This window comes from Leuresthes tenuis, unplaced genomic scaffold (assembly GCF_036924035.1).
Source record: "Leuresthes tenuis unplaced genomic scaffold, fLeuTen1.0.hap1 SCAF_21, whole genome shotgun sequence".
NCBI classification, from domain to species: domain Eukaryota; kingdom Metazoa; phylum Chordata; class Actinopteri; order Atheriniformes; family Atherinopsidae; genus Leuresthes; species Leuresthes tenuis.
The window spans coordinates 1,114,771-1,135,677 of NW_027325375.1; the positions used below are offsets into that span (position 1 = coordinate 1,114,771).

At 33.6% G+C, this 20,907-nt stretch overlaps 2 protein-coding genes across 2 annotated transcripts in view; both read left to right on the top strand.

Annotated features, from left to right (window-relative positions):
- The window catches only part of aldh3a2b (aldehyde dehydrogenase 3 family, member A2b), a 28,839-nt gene extending 26,224 nt beyond the window's left edge, over positions 1 to 2,615 (top strand). Inside the window, 1 exon segment of the mRNA XM_072375179.1 lies at positions 2,513 to 2,615. Coding sequence (XP_072231280.1) covers positions 2,513 to 2,527 — 15 coding nt within the window. The 3' untranslated portion in view covers positions 2,528 to 2,615.
- A 1,124-nt stretch (positions 2,616 to 3,739) lies between these two features.
- ca4c (carbonic anhydrase IV c) lies at positions 3,740 to 20,819 on the top strand. Its single transcript, XM_072375246.1, has 8 exons — positions 3,740 to 3,886; positions 5,694 to 5,738; positions 16,802 to 16,966; positions 17,038 to 17,183; positions 17,467 to 17,559; positions 17,635 to 17,701; positions 17,964 to 18,127; positions 19,468 to 20,819. The coding sequence occupies exons 1-8, from the start codon at positions 3,832 to 3,834 to the stop codon at positions 19,654 to 19,656; spliced, it is 924 nt and encodes a 307-aa protein (XP_072231347.1). The 5' UTR covers positions 3,740 to 3,831; the 3' UTR covers positions 19,657 to 20,819.
- Positions 20,820 to 20,907: the final 88 nt, after the last annotated feature.

Genomic DNA, 20,907 nt, shown 5'->3' on the forward strand with positions numbered 1-20,907 from the left:
TTCCAGACATGTGGAGCATAGAAGCTGAATGCAGCTCCTCCAGGTCTGGTTCTGACTCTGGGAGCTGATAAAGAACCGGATCCAGATGACCTGAGGGGTCTGGGAGGTTCATAGTGGGTCAGGAGGTCAGAGGTCAGAGCTTTATGGACCAGAATCAGAGCTTTAAAGTCTATCCTCTGATGGACCAGCATCAGAACTTTAAAGTCTGTCCTCTGATGGACCAGCATCAGAACCTTAAAGTCTATCCTCTGATGGACCGGCAGCAGAACTTTAAAGTCTATCCTCTGATGGACCGGCATCAGAACTTTAAAGTCTATCCTCTGATGGACCAGCATCAGAACCTTAAAGTCTATCCTCTGATGGACCGGCAGCAGAACCTTAAAGTCTATCCTCTGATGGACCGGCAGCAGAACCTTAAAGTCTATCCTCTGATGGACCGGCATCAGAACCTTAAAGTCTATCCTCTGATGGACCGGCATCAGAACCTTAAAGTCTATCTTCTGATGGACCAACATCAGAACCTTAAAGTCTATCCTCTGATGGACCGGCATCAGAACCTTAAAGTCTATCCTCTGATGGACCGGCATCAGAACCTTAAAGTCTATCCTCTGATGGACCAGCATCAGAGCTTTAAAGTCTATCCTCTGATGGACCGGCATCAGAACCTTAAAGTCTATCCTCTGATGGACCGGCATCAGAACCTTAAAGTCTATCCTCTGATGGACCGGCATCAGAACCTTAGTCTATCCTCTGATGGACCAGCATCAGAACTTTAAAGTCTATCCTCTGATGGACCAGCATCAGAACCTTAAAGTCTATCCTCTGATGGACCGGCAGCAGAACCTTAAAGTCTATCCTCTGATGGACCAGCATCAGAACTTTAAAGTCTATCCTCTGATGGACCAGCATCAGAACTTTAAAGTCTATCCTCTGATGGACCGGCAGCCGGTGGAAAGACCTCACAGCTGGACTGATGTGCTCCACTTCTTTGGTCTCAAGTTCACCAGAATCCCCTCGTTATCACATTAAAAACAAGCTCCCAAACTGTACGATCTTTCAGAATTAGTATTATTTATTCATTTAAAAACTTAAAAGATCCTTTGCTGTGTCCCTAAATAATTCTTCTCTCTCTCATTGAGGCGTCCACATTACATAAAGGGTGGCCTTTAACAGCCAGTTTACTTTGACCATGTTACACTCAGAGGAAGGACAGTAAATGACCTTAAAGGGAGCCAAAAAGACTCCTAAAATGAAGGATTAAAGGATTAAAAGTGCCACCGACGTCTCGTCTGTCCAGCGCCACGCGAGGAGGGCGTGCAGGAAGTGGAGGAGGCGGGGCTTCACACTCTGTGTTACGGTAATGAGTCGCCCTGCCTCGATGTAGCTGCATGTGTGGCTTTTGCACGGCGCAGGATGGGACGAATACCGTTTTTTCGGACCATAAGACGCACTTAAAATCCTTTAATTTTCTTAATATGCGCTGCGCCTAATGAATGAATTAATCCTGGTTGTGCTTTCTGACCTGGAACCGATTTTATGTGGCGTTCAAACACCTGTCAAAACGTTTTAGCTCGGCCTTGATAAGCTACGAAGCTGCACTGCTTGGATTGAGCATCCAGGCCACCGTAGTCAGGAGCCTCGATCTGTGCTTCAACATTAACCCTCTGAGCCTTGAATAAAACGGCCGATTGTGGCAGAAATAACGTCATATTTTGTTCTTGCTCTCCACTTCTGGTTGGCAGACATGTCAAACTTCACATTTGATGCAAAAAACATCATCCTTCAATGTAATTTTTTGAGCTACAGCAAGTTGAATCAGGAGCTCTTCACCGAGCGATTTAATGGCCGCCACCCCGTGATGTCATAATATGCAAATTAGGTGTGTCAATTTGCTTCCTACATAAACTTTGGGTCATCCTTAACATTTCTCTAATTCACAGAAAGGCTCTATCTCCTATCAGTTTGAAGATATTTTGAAATTTATTTGTCAAAATCAAGGATTTTCGAAAAAAAAAACCCTCTGGCGCCTAAAGGGTTAAGGTGCGTTCATTCATTCATTTTCTATACCCGCTGCCCCACAAATGTCTCCTGTTAGGAGCGGGTTTCAAACTCTACGCTATCAGCTGAGTTAAAGTTTGACTTTTCTGAGTTTTGTGTCATTTAAAGTGCTTCACAGCCCGAACAGTACGGTACATTTGTGCTTCCTGGTGCTCCTCCGGAGGTCCTCCGCCTCATCTCATTGTCTTCCTGTCCAAAAAGTGTAAATCACAGTATGAATAACCGGGTTATAGCACAGACTCGGCTCTGAGGCACTGGGCTGCAGCTCTGAAGCCTCCAGATTAGGAGTTTCTTTTGTACTTGTGCTTCACAGGAAAGCTAACGCTGGGATTCAGCCTTTCTTCATCCACCCTCCTCTTCCCTGCACTCAGAGTTTAACTGACAGCAGACTTCTGTCCTTTGGACCCTGAGAAAGATGCTAAAACTGCGTGTTTTCTTCTTCTTTGGTTTCCAGAAGTACCTCCAGTGAAGACGCCCCGCTGTTCCTCCCACAGACCGTCCGCCCTCTCCTCCTCTGCCGGATCTGGGTCTCAGATCTCAGCATCTGCAGCGGACCTTTCGGGGGTTGCCTTAATCCATTTATCATTTCAACAATGGAGCATTTAGCCGTCGACTTAATTTCATGAAGGGAATTATTTATTGCCATGGCTCTTATATTTGTGTTCCGTTTTTACTGGTCAGACCAGAGTTTTAAGCACACTTTTTCCCCAAAATGGTGGAGCTACTGTAGGATTTACAGTATAACGCCAGGTTTAAGGAACAGTGAATGTTTACATGAGGGCCCGGGCCGGCAAACGTTGGTCTATTTTAACCAGGAGTCTGTTTTTACTGCCACTACGGATCATTTTGAGCTGGTTTCGGCCGTGAACCTGATCAGGTTCGATGATTTCACAGTGCAGGTGTTTGTTTCTGCCCCCCAGCTGACGTCGGTTCATCAGAACCAAACGGGATCATGTGAAGGATTTTTTTATTATTCAGTCTTCCTCAGAAAGCCTTTAACAAATGTAAATACTCTTGGAAACCGTTTTATGATCCGTTTAAACTAAAGTAAAATGTTTATTGCACCATTAACATTTCAAGCCTTGGTAATTAGAAGATATATATATCTATATATATAACTAATGATGGAAATAAATCTATTCCTACATGGTAAGTTTGTGAGTCTTTATTGTGTTTCAGGGGAGATTTGATCCTCCACTGAACACATTATAGATAAATAGGGTTATTCTGAGTTAGTTTAAGTTCTCTAATATCCCAGGAAAGAAACTCTTTTGTATTCGTAATGCAAAAAAATGAATTTTCTGTTAATCAATTTGATTAAATGATCTTTTTTCGGTTAAAATAAGCTGTTTTTGAAAAGGCTGCATCATTATTATTATAATTAAAAACTTACCCTCCTTTCACATTAACATGCAGCCTTTTAAATGTGCAGCAAAAAGACATTTTTCTGGTTGATTTGCAGCCTTCACAGCAGACATTTTGACTCGATGAGGAAGGGAAACCATCAGGCTGGTGCCGGATTAAAGGGCTGAAAACCCAGAGGAATGCTGCCGTTTCAAAGTTCTCCACCAAATGATGCTGCCTGTAGAATAAAACACTTTTCACAGCCTAAAACCGCTCAAAGCCACGCTTTCCCTGCTGTCTGGTGTTGACTAACGTGCACATGCACACACCTCTTGACCCCCGCCCCCTCAACCCCACCCTAAAACGCTGATCCGAGTCACAATGTGAGGGCAGCAGACAGTCCAGGAGGAGCTTCTCTCGTCCCCGATCATGGGTTTTTCTCTCTTCCTCCAGATTCTGCTTCTTCTGTTCTCTCAGTGCAAAGGTAGGACATAATCACACATGCACGGACAGTACTGGCACCATTACTGTGCAAAAAACAAAGATCTGTGCACCTTTTTAGCTTTTTAAATCAAGTTGTGAGCAAAACGTTTGAGGAAATAATTTATTCAAGATGATTAACAGGAGAAAAAAGAGCTTTACTCATAAATATGTGTTTTGTTTTCACATAATCTTCCTGTTACTGTTCATTTTGGCTACTTTAGAAGTCTAATTTAAGCAGTATTGACTAACTGGCCTCAGCCAGTGAGATTTAAGTGGGAACAACCAGCAACTATTTTCATTATTGATGAATAATCAGCTCTTTTTTTTCTGAAAACACTGGATTTTGCAGTGTAAACAGTTACAAATACCTGTGAAATGCCTGATTTTGTCAAAGCAACAGTAGAAATATTCGATTAAGAGGAAATAAAGCTGCAGATTCTCTCATCTGAGCGGCTGGAAGTGTCCAAAGTTTGCCTTAAAAAGTGCTTTGAAAGATTGATAATGAGGACAGTTGCAGTTTCTGCTGATTAACTAACTGGAAAACCTGCACAAAAACACGTCTAAAAGACTTTCCAACATTTCTGAATGGTTGGTTTCACCAGACAAAGGGTGCAGCTGGTCTAATGAACAGCTGTTTTATGCAAAATGTGTGATTTTTTTCTTTTAAAATCTTCTGAGCACAGCTCAAATTGCTCCAAGTACTTAATTTAAGTGATGAATTTCTGCAGAAATAAAAGAATTCACAGAAAACAAAGTGAAGCGGGCGGTAAATGACTGGATTGTCTTTTCTCTGCTGCTCAGTCTAACAGGTGTAGGAGCCAGGTGGAGCAAAGCCAGCCTCAACCTGTGCATTGTTCTCACCTGGTGAGAACTGTTGTCCCCTTTCAAAGAACGGCATTGTGGGAGGCAGCCAAGTTAATCTGCGGTCCTATATTAGCTAAAAGGTTCTCTATAGCAGCTTTCATTCCCACCGAGGAGTCAGACACTGGACTTTCATTCACATCAGCAGCACAATACACAACTGCAGCACCACACTAAGTGACTTCACCTGATGGAGGGGCTCGTTTAGGCAGGGAAGGAGTTGGGTGTCCAATTCAATCAGTGTGACAACAACAGCAAAATCAGCCTTCAACTCATCGCCAGGAGCATGAATACAGCCTGGAAGAGCGGCTTCCTTAAGATAAAATGCATGAATGTAGGATCTTAGTTTGTAGTTGCCATGGTAATCAGTAAAAGTCTTCCTGGGACTTTAAAAGCTGTGCAAACCAAAATGTTTTGTCTTGGTGACACTCAGAAGGCTGCATTTAGCTCCAAAAAACCTTTTTTATGCCAGCAGGGAGGAGTTATTTCATTTAGATGTTTAATATAATAATAATAATAACTAATTAACTGATAAATGCCTTTGGACAGAGCAGTTCTGATCAGGTTCAATGGCTGCCCAAGAGTGGGACTAAACAACATAATCAAATCCAAAAGGACTTTAAGGAAGAGAAAAGCTTCCTTTAACTTTCCTTTTATTGAGCTCAGCAGCCCCTGAGTGCCCTGTGAACTTAATATAATGCTGCTTTTAATGCTTTTAATGCTTTTAATGTATATCTGTCGGTGTCTGACTTCTCAAAGTTCAGCTGCATGGAACAAACACATCAGCAGGTCAGCTTAGAGAGGCTGCTGACCGAGGGAAAAACCCTGCACAGCTCTAATAGAGCGTGAAAGGGAGCTCAATTAATGCTCATTTATTAACTTCAGGGGGGCTGCTTGTTTGGTTGAGTTTACTTCAGCTAAAGTGTGATGCTTTGCTTTTTCTGCAGCTCAGTGGTGTTACCAGAGCCAGTACTGTGATGACACGTGTAAAGGTAAGAGGGTCCTCAGCCACGAACCTACAGACAGTTTCCTTCTCCAGGCTCAGGTGTGCATGAGCAAAAACTAAAAAAAGGCTGAAAATCTGCCCCAAACCTTCATAAAATACACAACAGCCTTAAAGAAACGTCACGTTTGAGCCTTTCCTCTGAGGAGCAGCAGTTTCAGTGTCGATTAACGTCACCATGGTAACCACAGGTGATGGACATTTGACAACCACCTGCTTCTCATCAAGGGCGTAACCATGGTTCAGACATTGGGGGGGTCCAAGAAAAACAAAATTGTTGAGTGCATTATCTACAATTCTTTATTTATATATGAAAAATTGGACATTTAGAACATAGTTTAGAGGACTACATTGACCATGTAAATTCACCTCTAAAGGAATAGTGTAATTTCTCCGAGACAGTGACTGCCCCCCCACTTTGTTTTGGTTAGTTGCTTACTGTTTACTGACCTTAAACACACCTACCAATTACAATTATGCTCTTCCAGTAGTTCTGTAGCAAATAGGACAGCTTCCAATGGAAAACGACCAAATACCCAAAGCATGTTTATGGAAATATTTTAATAAGGACAACTAATGATGTAACAAATCACAGACTTTTCCTTTAACAAAAAATGTGCTGAGGACTTTTAAGTCCAGGTTCATTTCTATTGTCTCAAAATGTGCATTAACAATGAAAAGTCTAACAGTCTAATGTTATTTTTGTTTTAAGTTGTTTTATTTTGAAAGGGGGCGGAAGTTTATTTTGTTGATTCTGTGTTGGATTTCCTGTTCTGGTACAATCTGCTCTGTTGAGCAGCGGCTCCGTCAAAAGTAGAAGTCCAACGTAAAGATAAGGAGAGCCGCTGCTGAGACGGCGGCGCAGCCGTTACGTTCCCATGGTAACACACGCAAGCGCGCCCGGTGGGTCACTCTCATTGGCTGTTAGCATCACCAACGGCCACCGCGGCGCAGCCGTTACGTTCCCATGGTAACACACGGAAATAAGTTGAAAATAAATAAGACATAACAAGAGACCGATCCCTTGACAGGGTTCATAAAAGGAGAACATGCATTTTACATGTTTTCTGCTGAATATTGGGGGGGACAGGTTGGTATTTTCTCAATATTGGGGGGGACACGACCCCCCCAAAGAATGCGTGGTTACGCCATAGCTTCTCATGTCTAAAAACCTGCTGATGAGCTTAAATGTTGTAAAAGAAACGCAGTTTCTCCAGGAATAGCATGTAGCAGCTCAGCATTTTGTCCAAAAGTCACACCACAACAGGCCAGATGTTCAGGAATAAACGTCTTGACTGAAAAATGGGTTTAAATTCCTCATTAATAACCCAAAGTAATGCAGAACACTGAAAGTAAGAGACCACGGAGTTCATTCTCAGTGGGAAAAGCAGGATTAGTTAGTATTTTATTTCTATGGCACCTTTTAGACTTTAAACAGAGGCTAAAAACAGCAATGAGAAAACAAATAAACCCTCCTACCCCCATAAATACCCAGAGAGACACCACTGGAGCTAAAAACTGAAAAACTAAGGCAGTAAAATAAGATAAAAAGGTGTAAAATGAACTAAATAGATAAAAGCTTTAAACTGACCTATAGATAAAAGCTTTCGGCTCATATGGTTAAAACATATAATTAAGATAATATAGAACAAAAATTAAAGGAATAAAGGAAATAAAACTGACCTATAGATAAAAGCTTTCGGCTCATATAGTTAAAACATATAATTAAAATAATATAGAACAAAAATGAAAGGAATAAAGGAAATAAAACTGACCTATAGATAAAAGCTTTCGGCTCATATGGTTAAAACATATAATTAAGATAATATAGAACAAAAATTAAAGGAATAAAGGAAATAAAACTGACCTATAGATAAAAGCTTTCGGCTCATATGGTTAAAACATATAATTAAAATAATATAGAACAAAAATGAAAGGAATAAAGGAAATAAAACTGACCTATAGATAAAAGCTTTCGGCTCATATGGTTAAAACATATAATTAAGATAATATAGAACAAAAATTAAAGGAATAAAGGAAATAAAACTGACCTATAGATAAAAGCTTTCGGCTCATATGGTTAAAACATATAATTAAAATAATATAGAACAAAAATGAAAGGAATAAAGGAAATAAAACTGACCTATAGATAAAAGCTTTCGGCTCATATGGTTAAAACATATAATTAAGATAATATAGAACAAAAATTAAAGGAATAAAGGAAATAAAACTGACCTATAGATAAAAGCTTTCGGCTCATATGGTTAAAACATATAATTAAAATAATATAGAACAAAAATGAAAGGAATAAAGGAAATAAAACTGACCTATAGATAAAAGCTTTCGGCTCATATGGTTAAAACATATAATTAAGATAATATAGAACAAAAATTAAAGGAATAAAGGAAATAAAACTGACCTATAGATAAAAGCTTTCGGCTCATATAGTTAAAACATATAATTAAAATAATATAGAACAAAAATGAAAGGAATAAAGGAAATAAAACTGACCTATAGATAAAAGCTTTCGGCTCATATGGTTAAAACATATAATTAAGATAATATAGAACAGAAATTAAAGGAATAAAAGAAATAAAACTGACCTATAGATAAAAGCTTTCGGCTCATATAGTTAAAACATATAATTAAAATAATATAGAACAGAAATTAAAGGAATAAAGGAAATAAAACTGACCTATAGATAAAAGCTTTCGGCTCATATGGTTAAAACATATAATTAAGATAATATAGAACAAAAATTAAAGGAATAAAGGAAATAAAACTGACCTATAGATAAAAGCTTTCGGCTCATATGGTTAAAACATATAATTAAGATAATATAGAACAAAAATTAAAGGAATAAAGGAAATAAAACTGACCTATAGATAAAAGCTTTCGGCTCATATAGTTAAAACATATAATTAAAATAATATAGAACAGAAATTAAAGGAATAAAGGAAATAAAACTGACCTATAGATAAAAGCTTTCGGCTCATATGGTTAAAACATATAATTAAAATAATATAGAACAGAAATTAAAGGAATAAAGGAAATAAAACTGACCTATAGATAAAAGCTTTCGGCTCATATGGTTAAAACATATAATTAGAATAATATAGAACAAAAATTAAAGGAATAAAGGAAATAAAACTGACCTATAGATAAAAGCTTTCAGCTCATATGGTTAAAACATATAATTAAGATAATATAGAACAGAAATTAAAGGAATAAAAGAAATGAAACTGACCTATAGATAAAAGCTTTCGGCTCATATGGTTAAAACATATAATTAAAATAATATAGAACAGAAATTAAAGGAATAAAGGAAATAAAACTGACCTATAGATAAAAGCTTTCGGCTCATATAGTTAAAACATATAATTAAAATAATATAGAACAAAAATGAAAGGAATAAAGGAAGTAAAACTGACCTATAGATAAAAGCTTTCGGCTCATATGGTTAAAACATATAATTAAGATAATATAGAACAAAAATTAAAGGAATAAAGGAAATAAAACTGACCTATAGATAAAAGCTTTCGGCTCATATGGTTAAAACATATAATTAAGATAATATAGAACAAAAATTAAAGGAATAAAGGAAATAAAACTGACCTATAGATAAAAGCTTTCGGCTCATATAGTTAAAACATATAATTAAAATAATATAGAACAGAAATTAAAGGAATAAAGGAAATAAAACTGACCTATAGATAAAAGCTTTCGGCTCATATAGTTAAAACATATAATTAAAATAATATAGAACAAAAATGAAAGGAATAAAGGAAGTAAAACTGACCTATAGATAAAAGCTTTCGGCTCATATGGTTAAAACATATAATTAAGATAATATAGAACAAAAATTAAAGGAATAAAGGAATAAAACTGACCTATAGATAAAAGCTTTCGGCTCATATGGTTAAAACATATAATTAAAATAATATAGAACAGAAATTAAAGGAAATAAAACTGACCTATAGATAAAAGCTTTCGGCTCATATGGTTAAAACATATAATTAAAATAATATAGAACAGAAATTAAAGGAATAAAGGAAATAAAACTGACCTATAGATAAAAGCTTTCGGCTCATATAGTTAAAACATATAATTAAAATAATATAGAACAAAAATGAAAGGAATAAAGGAAGTAAAACTGACCTATAGATAAAAGCTTTCGGCTCATATGGTTAAAACATATAATTAAGATAATATAGAACAAAAATTAAAGGAATAAAGGAATAAAACTGACCTATAGATAAAAGCTTTCGGCTCATATGGTTAAAACATATAATTAAAATAATATAGAACAGAAATTAAAGGAATAAAGGAAATAAAACTGACCTATAGATAAAAGCTTTCGGCTCATATAGTTAAAACATATAATTAAAATAATATAGAACAAAAATGAAAGGAATAAAGGAAGTAAAACTGACCTATAGATAAAAGCTTTCGGCTCATATGGTTAAAACATATAATTAAGATAATATAGAACAAAAATTAAAGGAATAAAGGAAATAAAACTGACCTATAGATAAAAGCTTTCGGCTCATATGGTTAAAACATATAATTAAGATAATATAGAACAAAAATTAAAGGAATAAAGGAAATAAAACTGACCTATAGATAAAAGCTTTCGGCTCATATAGTTAAAACATATAATTAAAATAATATAGAACAGAAATTAAAGGAATAAAGGAAATAAAACTGACCTATAGATAAAAGCTTTCGGCTCATATGGTTAAAACATATAATTAAAATAATATAGAACAGAAATTAAAGGAATAAAAGAAATAAAACTGACCTATAGATAAAAGCTTTCGGCTCATATGGTTAAAACATATAATTAAGATAATATAGAACAAAAATTAAAGGAATAAAGGAAATAAAACTGACCTATAGATAAAAGCTTTCAGCTCATATGGTTAAAACATATAATTAAGATAATATAGAACAAAAATTAAAGGAATAAAGGAAATAAAACTGACCTATAGGTAAAAGCTTTCGGCTCATATGGTTAAAACATATAATTAAGATAATATAGAACAAAAATTAAAGGAATAAAGGAAATAAAACTGACCTATAGATAAAAGCTTTCAGCTCATATGGTTAAAACATATAATTAAAATAATATAGAACAGAAATTAAAGGAATAAAAGAAATAAAACTGACCTATAGATAAAAGCTTTTGGCTCATATGGTTAAAACATATAATTAAAATAATATAGAACAGAAATTAAAGGAATAAAAGAAATAAAACTGACCTATAGATAAAAGCTTTCGGCTCATATAGTTAAAACATATAATTAAAATAATATAGAACATAAATTAAAGGAATAAAAGAAATAAAACTGACCTATAGATAAAAGCTTTTGGCTCATATGGTTAAAACATATAATTAAAATAATATAGAACATAAATTAAAGGAATAAAAGAAATAAAACTGACCTATAGATAAAAGCTTTTGGCTCATATGGTTAAAACATATAATTAAAATAATATAGAACAGAAATTAAAGGAATAAAAGAAATAAAACTGACCTATAGATAAAAGCTTTTGGCTCATATGGTTAAAACATATAATTAAAATAATATAGAACATAAATTAAAGGAATAAAGGAAATAAAACTGACCTATAGATAAAAGCTTTCGGCTCATATAGTTAAAACATATAATTAAAATAATATAGAACAAAAATTAAAGGAATAAAGGAAATAAAACTGACCTATAGATAAAAGCTTTCAGCTCATATGGTTAAAACATATAATTAAGATAATATAGAACAAAAATTAAAGGAATAAAGGAAATAAAACTGACCTATAGATAAAAGCTTTCGGCTCATATGGTTAAAACATATAATTAAAATAATATAGAACATAAATTAAAGGAATAAAGGAAATAAAACTGACCTATAGATAAAAGCTTTTGGCTCATATGGTTAAAACATATAATTAAAATAATATAGAACATAAATTAAAGGAATAAAGGAAATAAAACTGACCTATAGATAAAAGCTTTCAGCTCATATGGTTAAAACATATAATTAAGATAATATAGAACAAAAATTAAAGGAATAAAGGAAATAAAACTGACCTATAGATAAAAGCTTTCGCCTCATATGGTTAAAACATATAATTAACATAATATAGAACAAAAATTAAAGGAATAAAGGAAATAAAACTGACCTATAGATAAAAGCTTTCGGCTCATATGGTTAAAACATATAATTAGAATAATATAGAACAAAAATTAAAGGAATAAAGGAAATAAAACTGACCTATAGATAAAAGCTTTCAGCTCATATGGTTAAAACATATAATTAAGATAATATAGAACAAAAATTAAAGGAATAAAGGAAATAAAACTGACCTATAGATAAAAGCTTTCGGCTCATATGGTTAAAACATATAATTAAAATAATATAGAACAGAAATTAAAGGAATAAAGGAAATAAAACTGACCTATAGATAAAAGCTTTCGGCTCATATGGTTAAAACATATAATTAAGATAATATAGAACAAAAATTAAAGGAATAAAGGAAATAAAACTGACCTATAGATAAAAGCTTTCGGCTCATATGGTTAAAACATATAATTAAAATAATATAGAACAGAAATTAAAGGAATAAAGGAAATAAAACTGACCTATAGATAAAAGCTTTCGGCTCATATGGTTAAAACATATAATTAAAATAATATAGAACAAAAATGAAAGGAATAAAGGAAATAAAACTGACCTATAGATAAAAGCTTTCGGCTCATATGGTTAAAACATATAATTAAGATAATATAGAACAGAAATTAAAGGAATAAAAGAAATAAAACTGACCTATAGATAAAAGCTTTCGGCTCATATGGTTAAAACATATAATTAAGATAATATAGAACAAAAATTAAAGGAATAAAGGAAATAAAACTGACCTATAGATAAAAGCTTTCAGCTCATATGGTTAAAACATATAATTAAAATAATATAGAACAAAAATTAAAGGAATAAAAGAAATAAAACTGACCTATAGATAAAAGCTTTCGGCTCATATGGTTAAAACATATAATTAAAATAATATAGAACATAAATTAAAGGAATAAAGGAAATAAAACTGACCTATAGATAAAAGCTTTCGGCTCATATGGTTAAAACATATAATTAAAATAATATAGAACAAAAATGAAAGGAATAAAGGAAGTAAAACTGACCTATAGATAAAAGCTTTCGGCTCATATGGTTAAAACATATAATTAAAATAATATAGAACAGAAATTAAAGGAATAAAAGAAATAAAACTGACCTATAGATAAAAGCTTTCGGCTCATATGGTTAAAACATATAATTAAAATAATATAGAACAGAAATTAAAGGAATAAAGGAAATAAAACTGACCTATAGATAAAAGCTTTCGGCTCATATGGTTAAAACATATAATTAAGATAATATAGAACAGAAATTAAAGGAATAAAGGAAATAAAACTGACCTATAGATAAAAGCTTTCGGCTCATATGGTTAAAACATATAATTAGAATAATATAGAACAAAAATTAAAGGAATAAAGGAAATAAAACTGACCTATAGATAAAAGCTTTCGGCTCATATGGTTAAAACATATAATTAAGATAATATAGAACAAAAATTAAAGGAATAAAGGAAATAAAACTGACCTATAGATAAAAGCTTTCAGCTCATATGGTTAAAACATATAATTAGAATAATATAGAACAAAAATTAAAGGAATAAAGGAAATAAAACTGACCTATAGATAAAAGCTTTCGGCTCATATGGTTAAAACATATAATTAAAATAATATAGAACAGAAATTAAAGGAATAAAGGAAATAAAACTGACCTATAGATAAAAGCTTTCGGCTCATATGGTTAAAACATATAATTAAAATAATATAGAACAGAAATTAAAGGAATAAAGGAAATAAAACTGACCTATAGATAAAAGCTTTCGGCTCATATGGTTAAAACATATAATTAAAATAATATAGAACAGAAATTAAAGGAATAAAAGAAATAAAACTGACCTATAGATAAAAGCTTTCGGCTCATATAGTTAAAACATATAATTAAAATAATATAGAACAAAAATGAAAGGAATAAAGGAAATAAAACTGACCTATAGATAAAAGCTTTCAGCTCATATGGTTAAAACATATAATTAAAATAATATAGAACAAAAATTAAAGGAATAAAGGAAATAAAACTGACCTATAGATAAAAGCTTTCGGCTCATATGGTTAAAACATATAATTAAAATAATATAGAACAGAAATTAAAGGAAATAAAACTGACCTATAGATAAAAGCTTTCGGCTCATATGGTTAAAACATATAATTAAAATAATATAGAACAGAAATTAAAGGAATAAAGGAAATAAAACTGACCTATAGATAAAAGCTTTCGGCTCATATGGTTAAAACATATAATTTAAATAATTTAGAACAGAAATGAAAGGAATAAAGGAAATAAAACTGACCTATAGATAAAAGCTTTCGGCTCATATAGTTAAAACATATAATTAAAATAATATAGAACAAAAATTAAAGGAAATAAAACTGACCTATAGATAAAAGCTTTCGGCTCATATGGTTAAAACATATAATTTAAATAATATAGAACAGAAATGAAAGGAATAAAGGAAATAAAACTGACCTATAGATAAAAGCTTTTGGCTCATATGGTTAAAACATATAATTAAAATAATATAGAACAAAAATGAAAGGAATAAAGGAAGTAAAACTGACCTATAGATAAAAGCTTTCGGCTCATATGGTTAAAACATATAATTAAGATAATATAGAACAGAAATTAAAGGAATAAAGGAAGTAAAACTGACCTATAGATAAAAGCTTTCAGCTCATATGGTTAAAACATATAATTAGAATAATATATAACAAAAATTAAAGGAATAAAGGAAATAAAACTGACCTATAGATAAAAGCTTTCGGCTCATATGGTTAAAACATATAATTAAAATAATATAGAACAAAAATGAAAGGAATAAAGGAAATAAAACTGACCTATAGATAAAAGCTTTCGGCTCATATGGTTAAAACATATAATTAAGATAATATAGAACAGAAATTAAAGGAATAAAGGAAATAAAACTGACCTATAGATAAAAGCTTTCGGCTCATATGGTTAAAACATATAATTAAAATAATATAGAACAAAAATGAAAGGAATAAAGGAAATAAAACTGACCTATAGATAAAAGCTTTCGGCTCATATGGTTAAAACATATAATTAAGATAATATAGAACAGAAATTAAAGGAATAAAGGAAATAAAACTGACCTATAGATAAAAGCTTTCGGCTCATATGGTTAAAACATATAATTAAAATAATATAGAACAAAAATGAAAGGAATAAAGGAAATAAAACTGACCTATAGATAAAAGCTTTCGGCTCATATGGTTAAAACATATAATTAAAATAATATAGAACAGAAATTAAAGGAAATAAAACTGACCTATAGATAAAAGCTTTCGGCTCATATGGTTAAAACATATAATTAAGATAATATAGAACAAAAATGAAAGGAATAAAGGAAATAAAACTGACCTATAGATAAAAGCTTTCAGCTCATATGGTTAAAACATATAATTAAAATAATATAGAACAAAAATGAAAGGAAATAAAACTGACCTATAGATAAAAGCTTTCGGCTCATATGGTTAAAACATATAATTAGAATAATATAGAACAAAAATGAAAGGAATAAAGGAAATAAAACTGACCTATAGATAAAAGCTTTCGGCTCATATGGTTAAAACATATAATTAAAATAATATAGAACAAAGATTAAAGGAATAAAGGAAATAAAACTGACCTATAGATAAAAGCTTTCAGCTCATATGGTTAAAACATATAATTAACATAATATAGAACAAAAATTAAAGGAGTAAAGGAAATAAAACTGACCTATAGATAAAAGCTTTCGGCTCATATAGTTAAAACATATAATTAGAATAATATAGAACAAAAATGAAAGGAATAAAGGAAATAAAACTGACCTATAGATAAAAGCTTTCGGCTCATATGGTTAAAACATATAATTAAAATAATATAGAACAAAAATTAAAGGAAATAAAACTGACCTATAGATAAAAGCTTTCGGCTCATATAGTTAAAACATATAATTAGAATAATATAGAACAAAAATGAAAGGAATAAAGGAAATAAAACTGACCTATAGATAAAAGCTTTCGGCTCATATGGTTAAAACATATAATTAAAATAATATAGAACAGAAATTAAAGGAAATAAAACTGACCTATAGATAAAAGCTTTCGGCTCATATAGTTAAAACATATAATTAACATAATATAGAACAAAAATTAAAGGAGTAAAGGAAATAAAACTGACCTATAGATAAAAGCTTTCGGCTCATATAGTTAAAACATATAATTAGAATAATATAGAACAAAAATGAAAGGAATAAAGGAAATAAAACTGACCTATAGATAAAAGCTTTCGGCTCATATAGTTAAAACATATAATTAGAATAATATAGAACAAAAATGAAAGGAATAAAGGAAATAAAACTGACCTATAGATAAAAGCTTTCGGCTCATATGGTTAAAACATATAATTAAAATAATATAGAACAGAAATTAAAGGAATAAAGGAAATAAAACTGACCTATAGATAAAAGCTTTTGGCTCATATGGTTAAAACATATAATTAAGATAATATAGAACAAAAATTAAAGGAGTAAAGGAAATAAAACTGACCTATAGATAAAAGCTTTCGGCTCATATGGTTAAAACATATAATTAAAATAATATAGAACAGAAATTAAAGGAAATAAAACTGACCTATAGATAAAAGCTTTCGGCTCATATGGTTAAAAGATATAATTAAAATAATATAGAACAAAAATTAAAGGAGTAAAGGAAATAAAACTGACCTATAGATAAAAGCTTTCGGCTCATATGGTTAAAAGATATAATTAAAATAATATAGAACAAAAATTAAAGGAATAAAGGAAATAAAACCTTAAAGGAACTAAGATTGAACTCGAAAAGTCTTAAATCTCTTTCTGCTGCTCAGACCCGAGCCGCTGGGCGACCCAGTTTCCCCGCTGCGGAGGACTGCGCCAGTCACCCATCAACATCGTCACGAGCAAAGTGCACGTCAGCAGCGCCCTGCCGCCCTTCAACTTCATCGGTCACGCTGACGTCATCAACGTCACAGTGGAAAACAAAGGACACTCTGGTAATAAAGCCCCTGGAACACTTCTTTAAGACATGCGCAGAACAGAGTTTGACGCTCTCGCTTCTCCGCAGCTCACTTTGCGCTGCCTCAGGCGGTGAGGCTGACCGGAGGAGCTCTGCCAGGCACCTACCGGGCTGCCCAGTTCCACTTCCACTGGGGAGGGAACGGCAGACCCGGATCAGAGCACACCATCGACGGGGAGAGGTTTCCCATGGAGGTAGAGGGTTTATTCCATGTGTGTCAGATAAAAAACGCTGTTAGTTTATTCATTTCTCCACAGGCTCCTAAGAAAATGATGCATATTTATACCAGAATTAAACAAAACAGGTTCAAAATAACTGAAATTTGTAGTATTTACTACATATTTCACAGCTAAATTCCCTGGAAAGCTGTGCCTGCCTGTTATTAATGAAGACCAGGCGAGAATCAGTTAATATTTCAACACAATCTGCAGAATAAAGTGAACTCCTGCACCCTTTAACTCCCTCCTCCTGTCTCAGCTGCACATTGTCCACATCAAGGAGCCGTACGGCTCTCTGGCCGAGGCAGAGCACGACATGGCAGGAATAGCTCTGCTGGCCTTCTTGTTTGAGGTAAAGCTTCGTCCCGATGTGCATTCTTCAATGAGCAAAGCTCGAGTCACAATGTTCACCGATGTCTCCTCACAGGAAACTACGGAAGATCATCCTCACTTGGACAACGTCATTGCTGCTCTGGGCCAAGTGCAAAACAATGGTGTGGAGTTTTTTTCTGTTATATTTAAGTTTATGTGACATTTAAGCTCCTGGTACCACCAACAGAGCGAATAAAGGGAGGCTAAAAGCACTAAAGTCATCATCAGCATGACCAAAGACATGCTAACGCTAACAAGTAGATTCAAACTGAGCTCGAGACACAAAAGCATCTGAATGAGTGAAAAGAAAAGGACCAAAACATGACGTTTGAATGTATCTAACTCGGCTCTCTTTGACTTCTCTCCGTTTCTCGCTGAGTCAAGGCAGCACCACGGTCATCACAAACTTCCGCCTCAGCGACATCATCCCCGTTGCTAAGGACCTTCACAGTTACTACCGCTACGTGGGCTCCATGACAACGCCGGGGTGTGAGCAGGCAGTCGCATGGACGGTGTTTCACAGGACCTTGTCCATCAGCAGTGGACAGGTGACCCACCTCTTTACCTCTTTATTTGAGTGGTTTACATCTTACTTATCCAGCAGAACCTTCTCCGTTATGGTTGACCTGTCCTCTTCCATTGCTCCTGTCTCCTGTGGAGTCCCACAGGGATCTATTCTTGGCCCTATCCTCTTCTCATTATACCACTTGGGTCATTTATAGCCAGGCACAACCTTTCTTTTCACTGTTATGCAGACGATTTACCTATAAATCTATCTGCCAGTGAAGCCAAATAGTAACAGTTTGATTGTTTTGCTGACATTAAGCAGTGGTTGACCCAACATTTTCTACATTTAAATGATAAAACTGAATGTATTGTGTTTGGGGAAACCGTGACGGCTGATTTTAGCACCTTGTCTTCAAAGCTCAGTTCAACTGTCAGAAATCTGGGAGTGACCTTTGACCTTTGACAGTCATCTGAAGTTTGACAAACAAATGAACAATGTTTTCAGGACTAGTTTTTTCCAAAGTTGCCAAAGTTAAAAGGTTTTTAAGCCTCCATGCCCTAATAAGTTCAAGGTTAAACTACAGCTATGGACTTTATGTCTCCCAGACTTCTCTCAGTCGCCTTCAACTGGTGCAAAATGCTGCTGCTGCCCGTCTTTAACCAACACTAACAGATGTGTGCACATCACTCCTGTTCTTAACTCCCTTCACTGGCTTCCTGTCCTTTATAGAACTGATTTTAAACTTTTAAAGTCTGTTTTTAAAGCTCTTAACGGCCTCATCCCATCGTATTTATCTGAGCTTTTTTATCTTATTTCTGACCTGGGCCTCTTTAAATCAGGGCTAAAAACCTACTTATTTCAGATGGCTTTTAATACCCAGCAGTATGGAGACACTTTTATATTATCTTATTCAATTTTACTGTTATTTTATTGATTTTTACTGTTATTTTATTGTTTTTTACTGTTATTTTATTGTTTTTACTGCTATTTTATTGATTTTTACTGTTATTTTATTGTTTTTTACTGTTATTTTATTGATTTATTACTGTTATTTTAGTTTTTTACTGTTATTTTATTGATTTTTACTGTTATTTTATTGTTTTTTACTGCTATTTTATTGTTTTTTACTGTTATTGTATTGTTTTTACTGTTATTTTATTGATTTTTACTGTTATTTTATTAGTTTTTACTTATTATTTTCTTTATTTATTATCTGCTGTAAAGCACTTTGGTACCGAGATGGATTGCTGTAAAGGGCTTTATAAATAAATTACATTTACATTTACAATAAAACAAAAAACCAGCAGCAAAGTGGACAGTAAACACCTAAAGTCTGAGACAGAATCTCCTCGGTCGGTAACACTTTCCTCTGCTTCACAGCTGGATGCGATAGTTAAGCAGTGCCGATTCTGGACTGGACTGCCCATGACGGACATCTTCAGACCCACGCAGCCTCTGGACGGCAGAGTCGTGTACCGCTCCAAGTCGGCTGCAGCCCAGAAGAGTGTGACCCACCTGCGGTTCAGTGTTTTCTCAGTCATCCTCGCAACAATGGCTCTGATACTCTAAGTCAGCGTCTGTTTTCATTTAACCGACAAACCCTGGTGAGATCTTGACCTATTTGTAAAAAGCCTCTGATGTCCATGCACTTTGCACACATGCAACCTCTACATGCAGCTGATGTTATACTGCGTCAGATGTCCTTTATACTCAGTCCTGTCATTCATAATCTCAGATCAGCAGCAGCTCTGGCCCACTATTCAAACTTTATGCTGGATTCTGTTCATGCCTTTAAGCCATCATATATATATATATATCACTAATTAGCTTTGGGTTTATCCAGCCAGTTGGTGATATATCTCCAGGTTGTTTGAGGTGATGCTTAATAACAGCAGCAGCAATAACAACAAATAAATCTCCTGCTGTGTGAACAGAACCTGTAGAAGAACCTAATTCTCTGCACAGAAATCCAAAAACCTCATGTGTTCATGTGTGGAAACTGCTGCTGCGACTACTTCGGTCCCCTGAGTTTTCCTCCAGCACCACCACAGACTTCACATAAGTGCTTTAGGGAGAGAGATCTCAAATATAGCGAGTAAAATGCCTTTAATTTACCCGAGGAAAATAGAATATGTGTCTCTGTAATCAGGTGAAAATGTCAGCTTCAGATGCTTCTTGTGTTAAATGCTAATGCTAACGTCCTATAGTTTAGTTTCCCACAGCTGCTTGCATTAATGCAGACTCATATCCTGTTGTTTTAAATAGTAATGACTCTATAATCTTTGGTTTTTAATGAGTAAATATGTAGGACATGATTTCTCTGGGAGTTTTAATATGCTAGCATCATGTAAAGGAGAGATTTTTACCCAGAAGGCCTTAATGTTTGACGTCATTCTCAGATCTTTTCATTTTATATCTACACATTAAGGCTTTATAGTACTTGAGTCTTCACTAAAGCAGAAGTGTGATGATGTTAGGGGTGTATATCATTCTCTTTCTTTTTAAAATATAGGCTGAAGGACTTTTCCTCGAGCGTTAGCGGCTAAATTTACATTTTCTACCATCTTAATGATGCAATCAAACAGTGTCAGATGATTAAGGCACTTCTTAAACATACTTTATCTTTGTTTATACATGATATTGTTCACGTACTGTTTCATAATCAACGTGTGTAAATGAATTTGGGGAGAAATGTAACAACAGATTTATAATAATGAACAATAAATGCAAACCAGTGGATTTGTTTGGTCTTTGTGGGATTCATTTAGCTTTGAGATTACTTTTACTTCAGCTTTTTATGGTTTAAATCTAACAAGTTGG